Source organism: Hemicordylus capensis, chromosome 1, assembly GCF_027244095.1.
Source record: "Hemicordylus capensis ecotype Gifberg chromosome 1, rHemCap1.1.pri, whole genome shotgun sequence".
In the NCBI taxonomy this organism is placed as follows: Eukaryota; Metazoa; Chordata; class Lepidosauria; order Squamata; family Cordylidae; genus Hemicordylus; species Hemicordylus capensis.
In genome coordinates, this window is record NC_069657.1 from 100,211,181 (window position 1) to 100,230,720 (window position 19,540).

The following is a 19,540-nucleotide window of genomic DNA, read 5'->3' on the forward strand; positions in this document are numbered from 1 at the left end:
GCTCCACCCCAAAGTTAAAGGCACTTGTATTTAACATGTTTTGCGTGAAAGTAAACATTTTCCAAGCAAAGAAAAGTGCCAGAAAGGTCTACCTTTGCCATTGCAGAGTTTACCAGTTCCACTCGGGTATGAGCTTTTCTCAATACATGATGACTTGCTGAAGAATTTGTAAAGATTTCCACTCCATCAATTCCCATTTCAATATGAGGACTGTGAAAATTAACAACCCAAAACAAAAATAAATAACTTGCAGCTGTGCTATATAATATAGATAGATAGATAGAGATAGATAGAGTGTGGTTAAACCACAAGATGCTCAGAATGCCAGAACATTCACAAAAATCAGCAAAGAGTTTAACAGCAGCAACTTGTTAAAGTACCTGGAAAATGCAATTTCACCATTACCAGAATACTTGCCGGAAAAAATGTTTGGACCCTGCTGTGAAGTGACAGATGGCACTGATCTGGACAATGCTAACTACAACAACACGGCATTAGTAGAGCATACCACTAACAGGACGACAAACTCGTCTTGAAAAGCCTATGTGAGAAGCTGCCAACCTTGTTGACGAAAGTACCACAAGTAGAATCCAAAGTATAAGATAGTAGCACACTAGTGTGCTATTATGATGCATCAAGGGTTGAGAGGAAGGATGCCTATGAAGTTCTGCCTCTCCCATATTTGAGCCAGACAACAGCATAGAACTGGGAGGTAAGCAAGAATTCTGTGCCATAGCCAGGCCCAGCCATCCTGCTCCTGTCAAGTCAAGCCATAAGCAGTTCCTGCACATGCTGCTGGTACTGCAGTTTCACCATCCTATGATTTAGCCTACAACTCTGGCTATTCATCCTTGGGCACAATCAAGCAAGCGTTAATCACAACTAAGTCCAGTCAAAAGTAAAGGAATAAGACTTGGGCCTGGTTCTCCCCATCTAATATTCATGGTATTTTCCATCAATTGTTTCTATTTTTGTCCTGGACCTATACTACCAGAAGTCTCAAGGGTATAAAGGAAATGAAAAAATCTATCTGGTTCCAAAGCATCTACAGTCATTGGTGAAGATACTGGATTGGATCTCATAAAGTCACTCAAGTTCTGCAACTATGCAATCATAACTTACCAACAATATAGTTTATATAAAGAAACGTAATCAACTTAAGAACTTCTTTGAACAGAAACTTCCACTCTTGAGGCATCTAAGCTCTTCTATATGTGGCCATATTACTCACTATCTAGACATGTTTTTCACAACTCTTGTTCCCATAAAGAAGCCCTTGCTATTTGCAACACTATTATTTGGGGGGTTTGGCAACGGCAGGGGTGTTTTCTCCCAGTTTTACTTACCTGGTTGGAATCCACAGTTCTTCACAGATTTCACTCCCTATGCAGGTATCTAAGGTTGCCAGCACTGCATCACCAAAAGGAACACTTTCCTGAGATAAAACACAGATGGTGTGTAGCAAGGGACAATGGTGTAACAAGGTGGCAATTTATAACCCAGTAATGGAGAAATGCAGATCAACACAAATGAAGATAATTGACCAAGTGTGTAATAAAGATAATTCAAAATCTCCATCACAATATCCCAGTTTGATGCTCTCAAAAGGTTTCCAAATCGGAGTTTAAGGATCAAATTAGATACAACTTTACTGTTGTCACTGACTCCTGGGTGTTCTGGTGGTGTTTTTGCTGCTGTATTAACGGGAAGTGTGGTGGGGAGGTAGAAGCAGTGATCCAGACTTGATCTCACAAAGAGAAAGGGTTGATTACCCTTTACCAATATTTAATAAAGTAACATTACTAATATTTAGGTTAGAAATGAACTTGCCTGTTTTGATTTTGAATGAAATTAAATCCCAAAAGGTCAGAGCACAGAAAATAAAATTACTGGTTATGCAAGCGTAAAATCAAACCAAACACAAGCTAAGCAACTACTTACATCTCATCTAAGCCATTTGTCCAGTACCACTGAAAGCCAAAACATATTAAAATCATAGAGAGAAAACATCTTACCTGATTGGTTATCTGTTGTATCATCCTTGGTAGAAAATACTCTTCCACATGCCTAAAAAAACAAAACATGCAACTAACAATGCAAGTATTTTTTAAAATGCTTTGTTTTATGTTATATGCTAACATACTGCCATGTATCCTCAGCAAGAGGACCTTTTCTGTGATGTTTGCAGCTTTCATGAAATATAGCCAAAGAGTTCCATTTGTTTATTAAAGAGAAGCAAGGGCTTTATATTAAAAGCAGGCCTAAAACAACTTGCAAACTACCAAGCTAAATGCACTTTTGTGGCCCAACAAGTGTTTGACAATCCTCTAGTTTTGCAATCACAGGCAGGGAAACAACAACAGGGAATTTATGGAGCCCTTGGTAGGCTGTCATCCTTGGCTGGAGGGCCAGGTTTGGTTTACTGAATCACAAGTTGTGTGCACCTAGTCTAACGTATTCTGCCATTATTATATATGAGCATACTAAAGGCAAGAGGATATAAACTATACAGATGGTTCACAAATCCTTCAGGGTATCTTATAATAGATTAACAGTGGCAAACATCAAGGTCCACCCTATTTCTCTAGAATGGCTATGGCAAGATGAAGTATGAAGAACAGAGCCTACCGTAATCTGTTCCAAGGAGTAAACCAGCGCATCTCCCGGTAGTTTCCTGTATTTGCCAAAGCCATCTTTGGTCTTATTAGAAGAATTTTCCTTGAATAAAAATAAAGCTACCATGAGGACCAGCAGTGCAGCAAAGTGAAAACATGAAAACCTTGAGAAAGTTTCTTTAAGCATGATTCAAACAGAGTTACACTTTCCAGACCCACTGATTTCCAGTGGGGACTTTTAAGCATGTGCTCAGCTCTCCCAATGAAAGCAATGACAATTAGGTGAACACTCAGTTGCAAGCATAAATATGTTACACCAGGCAGATGTGCCCTAAACAGAGTGCAGTGAATGAAATTAGTTACATACTTGTTTAGAAAGATCACTCTACAATTGTAGCGGACATTTCTGTGCATAACCGGCCTGTAGAAAGAAAAGTCAGCAAGAGCAAGTGTTAAGTAGATAATGAATTTATATAAAGAAGATGAGCAGGACAAAACCTAGTTCTGAGTATCTTTCACACAGACACACTGATATAAATCACAAAGTGTCCCATCACTTTGAGGATTCGCAGCAGAATGAATGAATTGCCTCCACTGAAAGATATCATTCTTGACATATGCAAGCTCAGTCTCCAGCATTTGATCTGTGGTGACTCTTTCACATGTGCAGAATGTTGCAGTTATCAAGCAAACAAATATTCATTCATTCAATTTCTATACCGCCCTTCCAAAAATGGCTCAGGGCAGTTTACACAGAGAAATAATAAATAAATAAGATGGATCCCTGTTCCCAAAGGGCTCACAATCTAAATATGCATGTTTGAACTCCTCCTTTAGTCACAGAATCACTGTAGCCCCTTTCAGGCAGGCAGTAGAACACCACTGAACATGCTTACAGGGCTACAATCAGGTCACAAGCCCCACCCCTCCTAGCCCATCGCTCACCCACCCAGCCCTGCTCTTCATGCTTATTGCAGCATTAAACTGAAAAGCTAAGCCCTGCAAGTGTGATTGTGCCCATTTCCAAGATTGGAAATATGTGCTACTTACATGCCAACATCACATATTATGTCTTGTGTAGTAGGAGATTCCAAAAGCTTAGCCAAAACTTGAAAAGAATGCAAGAGGGTATCGGATTCATAGTAATGATCAGAACAGCCATAGCCACTGCACAGAAAAGATAACACAAGGATGACACAACACCTATTACACATCAAGAAAATAAATTATGATTTGCATGACACAAGAGGAATTTCATAAAATACTATCATTTCTGTATGAGAAAATTTGCATACTGCACATATACACAGTAATACAAAGTGAGCTCATGGGTGGGTTCATCCAGAAGCATGATCTGTACTAACTATAGTTATACACCAAAACCATGGCTTGAGCTTTCAGACTCACAACAAGCAAACTATTATTTAGGGCAGCTTGTCTGCTTTTCTCTTGCATCTGCTCAGGACTCAGCTTCATAAGTTCATTCCCACTGACACAATGCAGCAGTCTCTTGAGGCAGAGCAATGGCTCTAACTGTGGTTTGTTAACATTTTATGAATTCATACATAATAAAAGCCAGTTAGCACAAACTGTGGTTTGTAAACTAGTGTCAGATCCTGGTTTACTGGCTCCATACAAGGTTTACTGGCTCCCATGGTTTATGGGCAGGCTTGGATTCAGACATAACATGAAACCATGATTTATAGCAAACAAACCATGGTTTCACATTATGTCTGATACAAACAAATTTCCCAGCCCATTTGTTTGTATCACCTTGTTTATAAGCAACAGGGAAGCCCGGGTAGATGTCAGGTTCTTGTGGATGTACAAGTGGAAAAAATGGCACAAGTGTATGCTCACTGAAGTGCAACAGTATGCAGGTACATGTGATTTACAATTCAAAAATAATTTTGTACCCAGTGGCCATCAGCAATCACCTACACTAATGAAATCCCATTTTTTCTTAAATTATGCCAGTGTAAGACATGGTTACAGTTAGTACAAGAACATCTGGCTGTAATGTTACTCTTGGATCAGTGTGAGCAGAACTAAGTAGGGGAGTAACTAAAGCAAAAAGGAGAAATAAGTCAATGACAAAGACAGACATATGTGCATTCATGTGGATTCCAACCTGGGACTGAGTTCCCACAGAAACTCTTAAGATCCTCAGAATATGTATTTTATACTACTACGATGAATATGTATTTATTTTTCAAATACATATATACACATACAATACCAGTTTTCAAAAAAAGCATTCAAAGCAGTTTGCATACTTAATTAAATTGCTGTGTCCCAAAGGGCTCAGAATCTAAATGCCCACTATTTGATGCCCACATTATGATAGGCAGAGGATATCAGATGGGGGATATAATCTCTGTTCACTGGACTCCTCATCATAGGTCCTTAAAATACTCCTCACCCAATACGTTCTGCAGAATCACAGAACACACATAGCCTGGCAGTTTGCTAAAATGTACAGAAACACAGAATGAGAGTACAGTATGGACTGGTTCAGATGAACACAGCCCCCACTGATGAAGGTGGGGATGCACCTAGCAGGTGCCCAGCCTGACATCATTAAAGTGTACTTTGGATGTCCTTTAGTCACATGTGAATCACCCCTCTACATGGGCTGCAAACAGGGTTTTAGAGGGGCAATTCAAATTATCACCCCTCACACACGATTAAAGGAAATTCCGCAGCAGGCACATTCTTGGTGCATCCTTGTCTGCATCACCCCACCCTTGTCTGTAGTGGGGCATGTTCATCTGAACCAGCTCTATGTTATATTGGATGTAAAACATTGCAGAGCCCCACAAGGAGAGACAGCAACACACTTCAGTCTTTTCTAATGTCTGGAGTATGTTTGAATCTTCAGCATGTGGTTATGGCTCCTAACAGCTTCAGCCAACTCCACTAGACAAGGAATCCGTTTACAACCATCATCCATACTTTTTGAGACGGCAATCCTAGGCTACTGCAACACACCACCACTGTTTCCTCTAAGGTGTGTGCACGTGCATGCACTCACAAGTTTTTGGATGTCCACTCAGTTCAATTTAGATCCCGCTCAGGTTGAATCAGGAAGGCCCCATTCTGAATGCAGGTGCGCACACACTGCCTTGATATTGCCACCCAGAACAAAACTCATTCTGCACAGAGATGAAAAAAATTAAGAGGGGCCACTGTACACCACAGCTTTTTGACTGCCTCTGTGGTCAAGGTTAAGCTGTGGGTGCAGAACAGCATGGATAAATTATTGTTTGTTTTAATGGTTTTAATGCAGAGAAGTACTTTATAAAACCGTTGTAATATCGCTTGTTTAATCATTGTTATTAGTGTTTCATCTTCAGAATCTATTCTTACTTCCGATAGTTTTCCAAGTACAAGCCAAGATTCCTGATGTACAAGCCAATCATGATAAGAGGACTTGACTGGTTCTGGATGAGACTGCATTCTCCTTGAAAGAGCAAGTGCGCAGCTTGCTGGATCCAGACTTCCAGCTGGTTTTGACCTTTGAAGGCCTTAATGGTTTGGGCCCTGGATAGATGAGGAACCATCTGCTCCCAAGCGTTTCTGCCCACATGACAAGGGCATCGGCGGGGGCTCTGCTCTGCATGCCAATGATAAGGGAGGCTTGGCTGTCATGCACACTGGCAGGGCCTTCTCAGTTATTGCCCTCAGGCTTTGGAATGCTCTCCCAGTGGGCATCCACTCCTCAGTCTCCACTGCAGTTTTTAGAAAGCAAGTGAAATCTTGGCTTTTTTAACCAAGATTTTATATAGTGTTCTTGTTGTTCCTGCTGCTGCTGTGTCCTATGCACTTATTGTGTATGTTTCTTAAACTTTTAATTAGATTTGTATTTTTACATTCCAATTTAATATTTGGATTGCTTTAACTATTTAATAGTTTTGTATTGTTTTTAAATGTTTTGTAAACCTCCTTGAGATTGTTTTTATGAAAGGCAGTATAAAAACCCAACAATAAATAAATTTTGGTTAATAAACACCACTGCCAGCGTGGTGTAGTGGTTAGAGTGCTGGACTAGGACCGGGGAGACTCGAGTTCAAATCCCTATTCAGCCATGATACTTGCTGGGTGACTCTGAGCCAGTCACTTCTCTCTCAGACTAACCTACTTCACAGACTTAAGTATGTAGTACACCGCTCTGAGCTCCTTGGAGGAAGATGTAACTTACTTAATGACTAACTTACATATTCAGCAAACCTTCATATATAACCTTCGTCTGCAGTTGCCACCTGCTCATCTGACCCCTGCTAACTTGGCAAAGAGGCACCTTTTTAAAATATTATTATTATTATTATTATTATTATTAATTCGATTTCTATACCGCCCTTCCAAAAATGGCTCAGGGCGTTTTACAAAGAGAAATAAAACAAATAAGATGGCTCCCTGTCCCCAAAGGGCTCACATTCTAAAAAGAAATATAAGACACACACCAGCAACAGTCACTGGTAGTACAGTGCTGGGGGTGGATAGGGCCAATTACTCTCCCCCTGCTAAATAAAGAGAATCACCACGGTAAAAGGTGCCTCTCTGCCCAGTTAGCAAGGGTTAACGTGGTGATTCTCTTTATTTAGCAGGGGGAGTGTAACTGGCCCTCTCCACTCCCAGCACAGTACCTCCAGTGACTGTTGCTGGTGTCTATCTTATGTTTCTTTTGGATTGTGAGCCCTTTGGGGACAGGGGTCCATCTTATTTATTTGTTGTTTCTCTGTGTAAACCGCCCTGAGCCATTTTTGGAAGGGTGGTATAGAAATCGAATGAACGAATGAATGAATCTGGTAGCTACTCAGGGACGGGCCTTCTCCTTTGCTGCCCCGAGGCTTTGGAACACATTTCCTGCTGAAATAAGAGCCTCCCCATCTCTTACAACTTTTAAAAGGGCAGTCAAGATGCATATGTTCACCCAGGCTTTTAATTAGATACTGTTTTAATTGTGTTTTAATAGTTTTTAGTTTTTAATTTTAATTGTTGAAATGTTTTAATCTTTTATTGGCTGTACATAATGTAATAAATAAATAATATATAATAAATATAATCTGGGTGCCACATAGCTCAGAGATGCTAACTCAGTTATCTTAGGAACACAAGAGGCTGCCTTATACTGAGCCAGACCACTGATGCATCTAGCTCAGTATTGTCTACCCAGAATGGCAGCGGCTTCTCCAAGGTTACTGACAGGAATCTCTCCCAGCCATACCAAGGGATGCCAGGGAAGGAACTTGGAATCTTCTGCATGCAAGTATGCAGATGCTCTTCCCAGAGTGGCCCCATCTTGCAGTGTTCACATGTAGTATCCCATTCAAATGCACACCCTGCTTAGCAAAGGGGGCAATTCATGCTTGCTACCACAAGACCAGCTCTCTTCTGCTATAATCAGTACACTCAGCTGGCACCCTTTTATAATGCTCCACATAAGAGCAGCCTTCTAACTTCATAGCTGAGCAATTCTGAAATGCAATGCAAATATTTTATTTAAGTATGCTTTCCAGAGGCGAGGCGAGGGCCTAAGGTAGCACCACCACAATAGGGCAGCGAGTGCAGGAATCCTGCCCCACTGCCCGGGCATCACCTCACCTGCCTGCCACTCCTGGCTGGTACTGGAGCCAATGCCGATTCTTTCAATATCTAAAGATACGTATACAAATATTTAAATTGTATCTATACTTCTAGTGTACTCTTTATTGTTGGTATTCACCTTGCCCTTAAAGTGTTGGAAATCTGCAAAAGTTACTGCAAAAATATCTATTTATATACTGCCTTTCATCCTAAGACCCCATTGTAGTTAACAAGATAAGAATATTTTTAAAAATACAGCTAACATTTTTAAAAGCACAAGAGACAGCTCATTGGTCAAAAGCTTGAATAAAAATTGCTGTTTATTCAGGCTTTTCTATACTTTAAATAACAAATTATGCTCTAGAAAAAAAGCATCCTCCTAACAGGAGATTTTGCTGTTGATTATTCTCCTAAGGAACATAAATGTCAGCACCCAAAGAAACACATCATATCTAAAAGGATTCTCACCAAATTTCAAGTTCTGGTCCAAGCCGGTACCTTGCTCCCTTGGATTTAGCTATGTGAATACCTAGAACAATTAAATGATAAATCAGTTTCCTGTGATGCATTGGCAGGGCAAACACTTTCATTTTAACATCTAGCCTATGTGCATGCAACAGTTCCACCCACGTGGAAAAACTCCCTGTATTTAGTCAAGAAGAAAGGTTTGGCGGCGCCCTCATAACTGATCTTGTTCTGCTAAGAGGTGCCGCAACTCCCCCCCGCAGTCCTGGGCAGTAAACAACAGAGAGCAGCATCATGAGGCGCCTTTCTTCAAGCTTCCTTTCCTATTAGTCACTCAACGTTCTTTTGGCTTACTTTTTAAAATCCTTTCTAAATTGCCATCAAAATCTAGCGCCCACTGATTCAAGGCACACGTCGCCACAGTCACGGTCCTGCCCATGGCACCCTAGTGCTTCACTTGCACAATCTTCCTTGCCTAGGAGAGAAATAATAAACGATGAACACGATACAAACACGACGGCTGCAGCACCCTTGAAACTACGTCTGCTATGTTGGCTGGGCGAAAACACAGAAATCTAAAAGGACTAGAGAGACGCATCACATGGTCTTTATAGGGTATTTCCGGATTCTCACGAAGAAGCCATTTTTTAATGTTTTGGGGAGGAAGTGATAGCTGCTTATACAGATCAACAAAATAATCTAAAATATAAAGGTAACTGTGAATGTGCACAAGAGTGCCCTCTTAAAAAAAAAAGATCCTACCAAAGAGAGAAATAACTTCTCTTTTTTCGTTCAGGTCTTGTTTTGTGAGAAAACGTGATTTTAATTTTTTTAAGTATTCTTAAAATTAACATGTTAAAATAGCCTCACCAATACAAATTGCAATGCCAGTGAGGATACGATCTATTATTCCCATATTGCAGATCAAGGGGAGGTCTGAACCTAATTTATGAGAGGCCAGCAACATTTTAATCTTCTTGAAGCTCGGTGGAACGGAAGCTCACAGAGTATATACACCAAACTTGCGCAATATCCATTGCTAATATTTCAGGTTAAAAATGGATTCCCAGCCAAAAATTCCCTAGCAAAACAAGCCTCAGGTGACAGCAGAGATTAATCTAGAAACATTGCCCCGTTAGCCCCAGTCCAATTGCATACAGAATCCTTATGTTCCGTTGATTTGCATCATGGAGACACCTTATGTTTTTAAATTCTTAAGAACTAATATAGCAATAATAGTACCCCCACCCCCCACTCTAAATAATATGACCCGAGTTAGAAAAAGAAGAAATTCTTCTGGGTGCCGCTATCTTTTGGAGGGAGGCACCTGTTGCCCAATCACAACTGGCTAAAATCCTAGATGTCTATGGGCAGCTCTCACTTCCAACCGTGGGGGCGGGGAGGTGGGTGGAGAGAACGTTTTAGGAAAACAGGAAATTCAGGCTGTCACTCTAGTCATTTTTATTTGTTTTGTTTCTCAGCTCAACAGAAGGGTGCTGCAATTATGAGTCCAACAGAAAAAAGATCCAGTGTGGTATCAATTTCTCTTATTACTGCCTCCTTCCTCGTGCAACTGAGCATGTTCAAATGCGGTGGAGCATGCTCAGTATGGTCAAAGGAAGCTGCCTGCTTTTTGTTTTTTACTCAGAACTCCCTTTAATAAAGTAAAGTGTGCCGTCAAATCGAGTTGGACTCCTGGCGCCCACAGAGCCCTGTGGTTTTCTTTGGTAGAATACAGGAGGAGTTTGCCATTGCCTCCTCCCATGCAGTGTGAGATGATGCCTATCAGCATCTTCCTATATCGCTGCTGCCCGATATAGTGAAAGGGGGGATTCGAACCGGCAACCTTCTGCTCGTTAGTCAAGCATTTCTCCACTGCGCCACCTTCTTTAAAATACGAAGAAAGGAAATACAAATTCTGCAGAAAAGCATCAGATGTTGTTGCATGTGTTGTTTTGCAACGGGAATATTCTGAAACACAAATAGGGAAGATGGACTGCAATGGTGTATCTATTCTAACGACAAATGTGAAGTGCTGTGAAATGCCTGGAGAGCTGGCAAGAGGTGGGCATGCTCGTCGTTCCATTTGTAGTCGGTACCCTTACCATGAAAATAAATCTCTCGGAAACTTGCCCTTTGTCTTACATGGCATTTTGGACTGGCTCCAGAGCTGGCAAGAAGAGATCATACTCAGTCTTCATTTGTAGCCATTGAACATTTTTAGACAAATCTGTCAGAAAATCTCACAATTTATCTGGCATGACACAATTTTGAATTGCTCCTATGTTTAATTGAGTTCCTAGTTGTATTAACATAAGCAGACATCTTAATTTCAGTACTGGAATCCTATATAAAATTATTAAAGTAATATAGTATTATGTTACATTGTTATATTATTTTATAAATTAGTTACAAATAATGTCATTCACATTTTTTGGAAACTATTATTGAGTGCCTGTTGTCACCAGAAGAGCAGCATCCTATTTGTATGTGGCAAGACTTTTTTTTAAAAGGATTCTTTTGTCCCAGCAGCAAAGCCTAACTTCACAGTTAGTGAACAGACTTGTGTAATCCACAAGTAAGTTTGCAAGTGATTGCCTGGGAACCCAGCAAATCCTCTTGGAAACAGGATTTACCTATTATTGTTTTTTTACATTTTAGATCCCGCTCTTCCTCCAAGGAGCTACAGACTTAAGTTCCTTCTCACAACAACCCTGTGAAGTAGGTTAGGCTGAAAGAGCCCAGCAAGCATCATGGCTGAATGGGGATTTGAATTCGGGTCTCCTCAGTCCTAGTCCAGCACTCTAACCACTACACCAGGCTGGCTCTGTTAGAGGAGAATAGGTTTTTAACATCAGAAACATTTAGTAATCACGTTTCCCTTTCTTGGCATTAGCTAGCAGGGAATGTCTGGAAAAGTTTCGTCTGGCAGGATTATGAACAAGCTTTATAAATTTTGCAATTTTGCTAATTCAAAGCTGCATCTGTCAAATTCCTATAGGAGCTGTGGGCAAAAAACAGCAGCTTCCTTTGACCATATTGAGCATGCTCCACTGAATTTGAGCATGCTCAGTTGCACCAGAAAGGAGGAAGTGATAATTAAGAGACACTGATTCCACACCTCTCCTATTTCCAATACAAAGTATAAGGTTTTCACCATAGATATGCCAAGAGATAGAGCGACACCACTCTGTTTACATCCGTAGCGATAGTGAAAAGTCAGAAACATCCGCTCCTGGTTTCCTGTTTGGCCTTTTGGTACTTACCTTGTTAGAGGTGTAAGAGCAGAATGTTCCTGGACAGAAGTAACGGAGAATAAACATATCTGTCTTCAACAGAGTGCTGGCTTGGGGCCGGAAAGGGATGAGAGGGCAATGGAGGTAACGAGATTTAGCTTTGCTGTACCCATAAATATATTTTGTGCGGGATTTCCTTTGCATGTACAGTGCTATCTGTTCTCAATATGTCTGTGTGATGACATGAAGACATATGGGTGGAAATCTGACTATATCTAAATATCCTATGTCAGACCCAAGGTTCCCAACAGGGGGAACTTTGTTGTTGAATTTATATACGGATCATTAAAATAATCCCAAAGCAGTTTACTATACAATTAAAAACAATGCACTATTAAAATACACAATTAAAATTACAAATATTAAATTTAAATATAAAAATAATACATCTCTATTTAAAAAGTGTAAAAACATGTATAATATAAAACAAAATAGTAAAACACAAAATGTAGAGCAGCCCTGGTGAAAGTCTCCTAGGGTACTCAGAGCTCTCCTGCCTTTCAAGACTGTAGCCCCACTATTTGTTCCCCACCTGAGGATCACTGGCTTGAAATGGAAACGTCTTCAGCAATGGGTGTGCTGCAGAAGGGAAGGGAAGAAGGTGAAGACACACTTTTGTTCCCAATTGTCTGGCTATGTGCTGAAGCTCGGTATACCTCTCTTATCAGCCTGACTGACAGGCTTCAGAAAATATGCACAGAATACTCCCACTGAAATTAATGGCGCAAGTAAACTAATGAGTAACAAGAACTAATGAGCAACTTAGTTTGTATGTGTAATCCCATGACTGGAGTAACCTATCTCATAACTGCAGCATTTAGATCTTTGTACATGCACTCGTGCATGATCTCTATGAGGTTCTTGAGCTGAAAGTTGTAATAGGAGGGGTACACTTGTTTTAAAAGGTTGGGAACCCCTATCTTTTGTAATTGTGCTGCTGTCTGCCTGTATCTTGACAACATCTGCATAAGAAGCCTTGATCTGTCATCTATTTCACCAGTGATAGAGCAGCCAACAGCTATGAAGGCCTTTATCGGAAAGTTATTATAAGCCAGACCTCCTCAACGTTGGCCCCCCAGCTGTTTTTGGACTACAACTCCCATAATCCCCAGCCACAATGTCCAATAGCCAGGGATTATCAGCCAACACCTGCAGGAGGGCCAAAGCTGAGCAGCTCTGTTATAATCCATGTCGATATCAGCATCTGAAATGTGGAGATTGCACTGCAAAATAAGGTTTGTCAACCTGAAGCTCTCCAGCTGTTGTGGCTGGGGCTGATGAGAGTTTTAGTCTAATAATAACTGGAGTGCCACAAGTTGACCCCCCCCCCGGCACATAAGTACAACCCCCTCCCTATCTGCAATATAAGGATATTCATTACAGGGTTGTCGTGAGCCACTCTGTGAACCCCTCACCCCAATTTGTAATATGGGAATGTTAACAGTGGTCTACATTGCTCTACAGGGGTTACCCTGGGTCATTAATATTCATTCATGATATATACTGTATCTTACTTCAGGAAATACAAACCATCTAACAAAAATAACCATTGAAATAAGGTAAACTCACCCTTCTACTCTCCCATTGCAATATGGAGGTAACATCTATATATTTAATTCTCTTGGGACATGCGTGCCCAGAATTTGGCGGCGGAACTCTCACGACATGCTGCGAGAGTTCTGAAGTGAGGAGGAGAGGGAGAAGAAAGTGCCAGTGGTGGCTGGCCGGTGGAGAAGGGAGAAAAGAAAAGCGGCAGCGGGCAGGGGGAGAGAAAGGCGGTGGCGAGCCGTGGGCAGGGGTTGGGAGAGAAAGATGGCGGGCAGTGGGCGGGAGGGGAAAGAAAGGTGGTGGCGGGCAGCAGGTGGGGGGAGAGAAGGGTGGCGGCGGGTAGCGGGCGGGGGGGAGATAAAGGCGGAGGCGGCCATGGGCGGGTGGGAGAAAGGTGGCGGGGGGAGAGAAAGGCGGCAGCAGGCAGCGGGTGGGGGGAGAGAAAGGTGGCAGGGGGAGAGAAAGGCGGCAGCAGGCAGTGGGTGGGGGGAGAGAAAGGTGGCAGGGGGAGAGAAAGGCGGAGGCGGCCGCAAGCGGGGGGGGGGAGAAAGGCGGCAGCTGCACAGATGCTCTGTGCGGGGTTGGCTAGTTACCCTATATTTCAGGGTTATCTTAAGTCACTCTCTCTCAGCCTCAGCCCCCCACTGCCCTGCCCATCCTCAGCAATATGAGCATATCTCACAGTCTCACGTCCGCACTTTACAATATGGGGATAATAATACTGAACAATGTGTTTATCTCTTCATATTGCAGGAAGCATGTTGCAGGGCAATTTAAAAAAATAAAATCTCCCTACACATCTTTGCTTCTATTTTTTTTTTTCTTGTGGTGGGGAGGGGATATGCTGCAAAACCACTGCAGCAGTTTCTACATTGTCACTTATGAGCAATCACAATTATTTCAATGATAATCATGACATCAAATATAATCTGGAAGTTTGGTCTATAAACAGTCTTGTACTTTCACAAGTCTTTGATCCATAGATAAGATCAATAGAGGCTTTGGTTTTCAAATTTTTACCACTTCAGGCTGTGTGTGACTCTAGTCTTTTTCTATCTTTGTTGGAAGTCTGTTTTCCAAGAATATAAAATTATTATTAGATTTTATTTATTTGACAATTTATCCCCAGTGGTGGTGGGGAGGTTGAAACAATCGAACATGTTTTGCTTTATTGCCCCTTTTCTAGGGACTTACGTCTAGAATTAATATCTCCACTGCTGGCTCGTTTTCCAGGAAATTCGCCTAGTCAACAAGTGGCTTTCCTGCTTGAGGACAGTATTCCTGCCATCACTCGAAAAGTGGCGGCTTTTGTGCAGCAGCTCGAAGATCGCATCAGTTTTTAATTAGTAATTCTAGTGCTTCTTTATAACCTTTTAGTTATAATATTGTTGGTGGGTTAGACTGTTATGTTATTTTTTAAACTGTTGTCTATATTTTAATTGTACCCCCCCCCCGTTGTGCTGGTCATAGACCGTAATAAACTTTGATTGATTGATTGACAATTTATAGTCTACCTTTCGGCAATCGGGATTCAGCCTGGAAAGCAGGGGAGCCTTCACAAGTTGCTCTTTAGGAACCTGATGCAAGATTATCAGATTACTTTGCTCACAATATGCAGCTCTGTCCAAACTATCCACCAGTGCTCTCCAAAGGAAGCAAACCCCTATAGCAGTATTGGACTTCACACCTAGTGCTTTTTAATTTATTCATAAATGATCTAGAAGTAGAGGTAAGCAGTGAGGTGGCCAGATTTGCAGATGATACCAAACTCTTTCGGGTAGTGAAATTCAAAACAGATTGTGAGGAGCTCTAAAAGGATCTCTCCAAACTGGGGGAGTGGGCAACAAAATGGCAAATGCGGTTCAGTGTTGGCAAGTATAAAGTGATGCACATTGGGACGAAAGACTCCAACTTCAATTATATGCTGATGGGATCTGAGCTGTCGGTGACTGACCAGGAGAGGGATCTTGGGGTCATGGTAGACAGCTCCTTGGAAGTGTTGATTCAATGTGTGGCAGCTGTGAAAAAGGCCAATTCCATGCTAGGGATCATTAAGAAGGGGATTGAAAATAAAATTGCTGTCAGACTCCCAGGAGATGAGCTCAGCTCCTAGCCCTTGTTAAACTCCAGAATGACTGGAGCAACCTCAAAAAGGCGAGCCTCAGGAATAGCCAGGAGAGAAGGTTAGCTTGTTACCTGAGTCATCCTTCTCCTGGCTTGCTGCATTCAGCCACCTGGATCCCATACTCAGAAGCAGTTCCTCATCATCAGCTGCCTTGTCTTTAAATACCCCAGTGCAGAACTGACAAGTCTTAAAGCCTACTTCCAGCCTCACCCCCTTCCTGGCTTTGTTTCCTGCCAGACCCAAACTAGCTGTCTCCCTAGAGCTGTTTCCTACAGCTCCCCCTGCATTGCCCTCTCAACCCAACTGGGAATCCAACCAGCCTTGGCCCTTCTCATTGCCACTGCCCTCTAAAAGCAACAAAAGCCTCAGAGAAGGAATGCTACACACTTCTCCAGTCTCCACAGGGCCACTCAAGTGACCAGGTAACATGGCATCTCTACAACTGCTAATATTTTAATGCCCTTATACAAAACTATGGTGCGGCCACACCTGGAGTACTATGTACTATTCTGGACACCACATCTAAAACAGGACATTGTAGTGCTGGAAAAGGTGCAGAAGAGGACAACCATGATGATCAGAGGCCTAGAGCACCTTCCTTATGAGGCAAGGCTACAACACCTGGGGCTATTTAGTTTAGAAAAAAAATGACTGAGGGGAGACATGATAGAGGTCTATAAAATCATGCATGGTGTAGAGAATGTGGATAGAGAGAAATTCTTCTCCCTCTCACATAACTCTAGATCAGGGGTCATCCCATGAAATTGATTGCCAGGAAATTTAGGACCAGCAAAAGGATTTACTTTTTCGCACAACGCATAATCCACTTGTGGAATTTTCTACCACAAGATGTGGTGACAGGCAACAACCTGGATGGCTTTAAGAGGGGTTTGGATAACTTCATGGAGAGGTCTATCAAAGGCTACTAGTCAGAGGGCTATAGGCCACCTCCAGCCTCAAAGGCAGGATGTTTCTGAGTACCAGTTGCAGGGGAGTAACAGCAGGAGAGAGGGCATACCCTCAACTCCTGCCTGTAAGGGGGGACCACTGTGTGAAATAGGATTCTGGACTAGATGGGCCTTGGGCCTGATCCAGCAGGGCTGTTCTTATGTTATAATATGCAATACTCAAGTTCTGCCTGATCTCCATAATTGTGAAGTGCTTTTTGGAAGGCACTAACTTTATTAAGGATGCTTTTTCTAGAGCCTGTTCAGGCCTTAAAAGAGCTCTGGGGGCTTTGGTAACATATTGTCAGGAGGAACATCTGGTCATCAATTATTCCAAAATGAAAATAGTTTGCTTTAACAATAAAGCTAAGCGTTTTAGATGGACTGTTGGGGGACATCGAGTCGAACAAGTTAAGCAAATAAAATGTCTTGGTGTGATATTTCAATATAACAACAGGCAACGCGCCCATACTAGAATGGTTTCTGATCTGGCTCAACAAAGTGCAATAGCTATTCTGAGATTTCACCATGCGCAGGGCGGAGGATATATTCCTGCCACCATTAAATTGTTCCTCGCTAAAACTGCCGCGCAACTTTTGTATGGAGTTCAATTGGGCCCCTTTGATAGTTTTATGCCCCTAGAGCGGGTACAGTCGGGCTTTCTAAGAGCACTTTTTGGTACACCTAGATGCACCCCTAATGTTGTGCTATGACAGGAGGCTGGGTTGTGGAGGATTGAGACTAGGGCATGGTTGCAGATTATTTTCTACTGGCTGAAGCTTCACCTCCGGCCAGTGGGACTTGTGCCTGGATTTCTTTCGGCTACACCTTGGCCTATTTGGCTGGTAATGATTATGGATAAAGTTTCCAGTATTGGCCTAGATCCTGAATTTTTATTAGAAACTGACCTAGTGAATGCAAAAAAATTAGTTCGTCAACATCTAAATGATATGGAGTTTCAGAACCAGTTGGCTTATCTGCCGGCATTTTACAGTCAGTTTAAGGCCAGGGTGGGTTTTCCACTGGCTTCGTATTTGTCTATCATAACTGTCAGAAAGTTCCACTGGGCTTTTTCAAGAGCACACTTTAATGCCTTTCCTTCAGCTGTTTTAATGGGGAGATTTCAACATCTACCCCTGGAAGCTCGCTTGTGCCCTTGTAGTTTGGGTGAACTTGAATCAATCGCTCACATTTTATTACGCTGTAGATTCTACAGTAACATTAGATGTCATTTGATTCTGCCACTTCTTTCTAGGTTTCAACATCAATCAGATGATTTTCTGGTTAAATTTTTACTTGAAGATAATGTACTTTGCATCTCTCATGTTGTAGCAAAATTTTGTTACATCACAATTAGAATTCGTAGTTCATTGATTGATGCTAAAGTTAATGACTGAGTTAATGATGAATGCCGGAATTTATTCTTTGTGTTGTTGTTTTGTTTTGGCCATTGGCCATAAATAAAGTATCTATCTACCGGTATCTATCTAGAGCCTGTTCATGTTGAATGGATCACTTGATGTGGCAAAATAACTTTTGCTGCTTCCCATGCCAAGACCAAGGCCTCTCACAAAAAATAAATTAACAATCCATGCTACACCTAATTTTCAAACAAAGCTCATTACCACATTCGTGACAAGAGACATGGCAGAGAAAAGCTGGAATTTAGTGGTGGTGGTTGTGGTGGTAGTAGGTCTGTGTACAGCCTCATTAATATTCACTAATTTATTGATTGATTTATTTCATGTCTATACTGCCCTATCCAAAGGCTCAGGGAGGTGTTCTTCTTCTTTACTATACCTGCCCTCCCCACCCCATTTTTCAGGGATGAGCCCAGACTCACATTAAACCTTGCCAAAAGCTCTGCAGTGCTCATCTTGCTTCTCTTCTATATACATCCATATGGAAAGTAGGTGTTCCCAGAGTTGGGTATGAATATCCTTGTACTTGAAGTACAAAAGAAGGGCAGAGGTATGACTGTGGAATTGCTGTTTGCTGCACAGCAATTATAGATACAGAGATGGTGCCAAGAAAAATAAAGCCATAACCCTATTAAGTAATACATAGGTTGGGTGGGGGACAGGAGTTTGCTTCCAGAGGTTTGTAAAGTGCTTCTCAAACTATGACTATATTGTTTAGTCTGATGGGTCGGTCAATGTAGTATTGCCTTAAATGATTCTGGACAGGAGTCAGTTATTTGACAAAAATAATTATTGATAATAATTCAGAAATATCTTGAATATGCTTAACACATATATTATAAAGACAATAAAAGATTACAAGACTGGAAATAAGCTATGTAGTTCAACATTGTCATTTATGTTATTATTTCAATAAGAAATAAACAATACCCATTTCTCAATGAACATGTCTATTAAGAATCCTTCTTTTGTGCATTTATAGTATGTGAGTTCTTTTAACAAAGCAAATTTGTTTATAGAAATCACAAATCAGTGGTAGTTATGTTGATTTTTGAAGTGTCGCTGTACAGATTCTTATAAGATAAGTAGCAATTTCTAGATCTAAATCTTTATTCAAAACAAACCATTACATACCAAGATAAAGCTTCTTTTGGACAAATAGGTAAGTTATATATTGAGCTCACTTATTCCCTGGTAAGTGTGTTTAGAACTGTAGTCTTAAAGTTCTTGAAATGACCATTTATATGGTGCATTTCCAAGGACAAGAAGACAGGACCCTTCCCCAAGGGACTTATAATCTTGGTAAGTATCAACACAAATAGGGAGACCACAGAGAAAGGGGAAGAAAGTAGAGGTGAGGTAAACAAGAAGAATATGTGATTATTTCAGTTACACATTCTTGGGCTTAGTTACAGTAGGGTGTTGGGATCAGGGAGTTGTGCCAAAGGAGCACAATATTTGGCAGCAGTACATATGCAGAGTTGGACCAGGGCCACCATTCTCCACGTCTTATAGACACTGAACAAGATCTCTTAAG

General features: G+C 41.4%; 1 protein-coding gene and 1 long non-coding RNA gene across 3 annotated transcripts in view; one reads left to right on the plus strand and one right to left on the minus strand.

Annotated features, from left to right (window-relative positions):
• NADSYN1 (NAD synthetase 1) overlaps positions 1-19,540 on the minus strand; it is a 50,650-nt gene that overhangs the window by 27,542 nt on the left and 3,568 nt on the right. Inside the window, exons 1-9 of one of the 2 annotated variants that reach the window (XM_053253790.1) lie at positions 9,825-9,841; positions 9,021-9,141; positions 8,670-8,730; positions 3,666-3,782; positions 2,983-3,036; positions 2,629-2,718; positions 2,016-2,067; positions 1,347-1,435; positions 93-210 (exon numbers count right to left, since the gene is read on the minus strand). In XM_053253790.1, coding sequence (XP_053109765.1) covers positions 93-210; positions 1,347-1,435; positions 2,016-2,067; positions 2,629-2,718; positions 2,983-3,036; positions 3,666-3,782; positions 8,670-8,730; positions 9,021-9,105 — 666 coding nt within the window. In that variant the 5' untranslated portion in view covers positions 9,106-9,141; positions 9,825-9,841. Of the gene's footprint in view, positions 1-92; positions 211-1,346; positions 1,436-2,015; positions 2,068-2,628; positions 2,719-2,982; positions 3,037-3,665; positions 3,783-8,669; positions 8,731-9,020; positions 9,142-9,824; positions 9,842-19,540 lie in introns of those variants that run through there. The other variant, XM_053253801.1, reaches the window with a different exon arrangement.
• LOC128326634 (uncharacterized) lies at positions 11,763-15,012 on the plus strand. The gene is made up of 2 exons (XR_008308166.1): positions 11,763-12,046; positions 14,697-15,012. It is a non-coding gene; the product is annotated as an uncharacterized LOC128326634 (long non-coding RNA).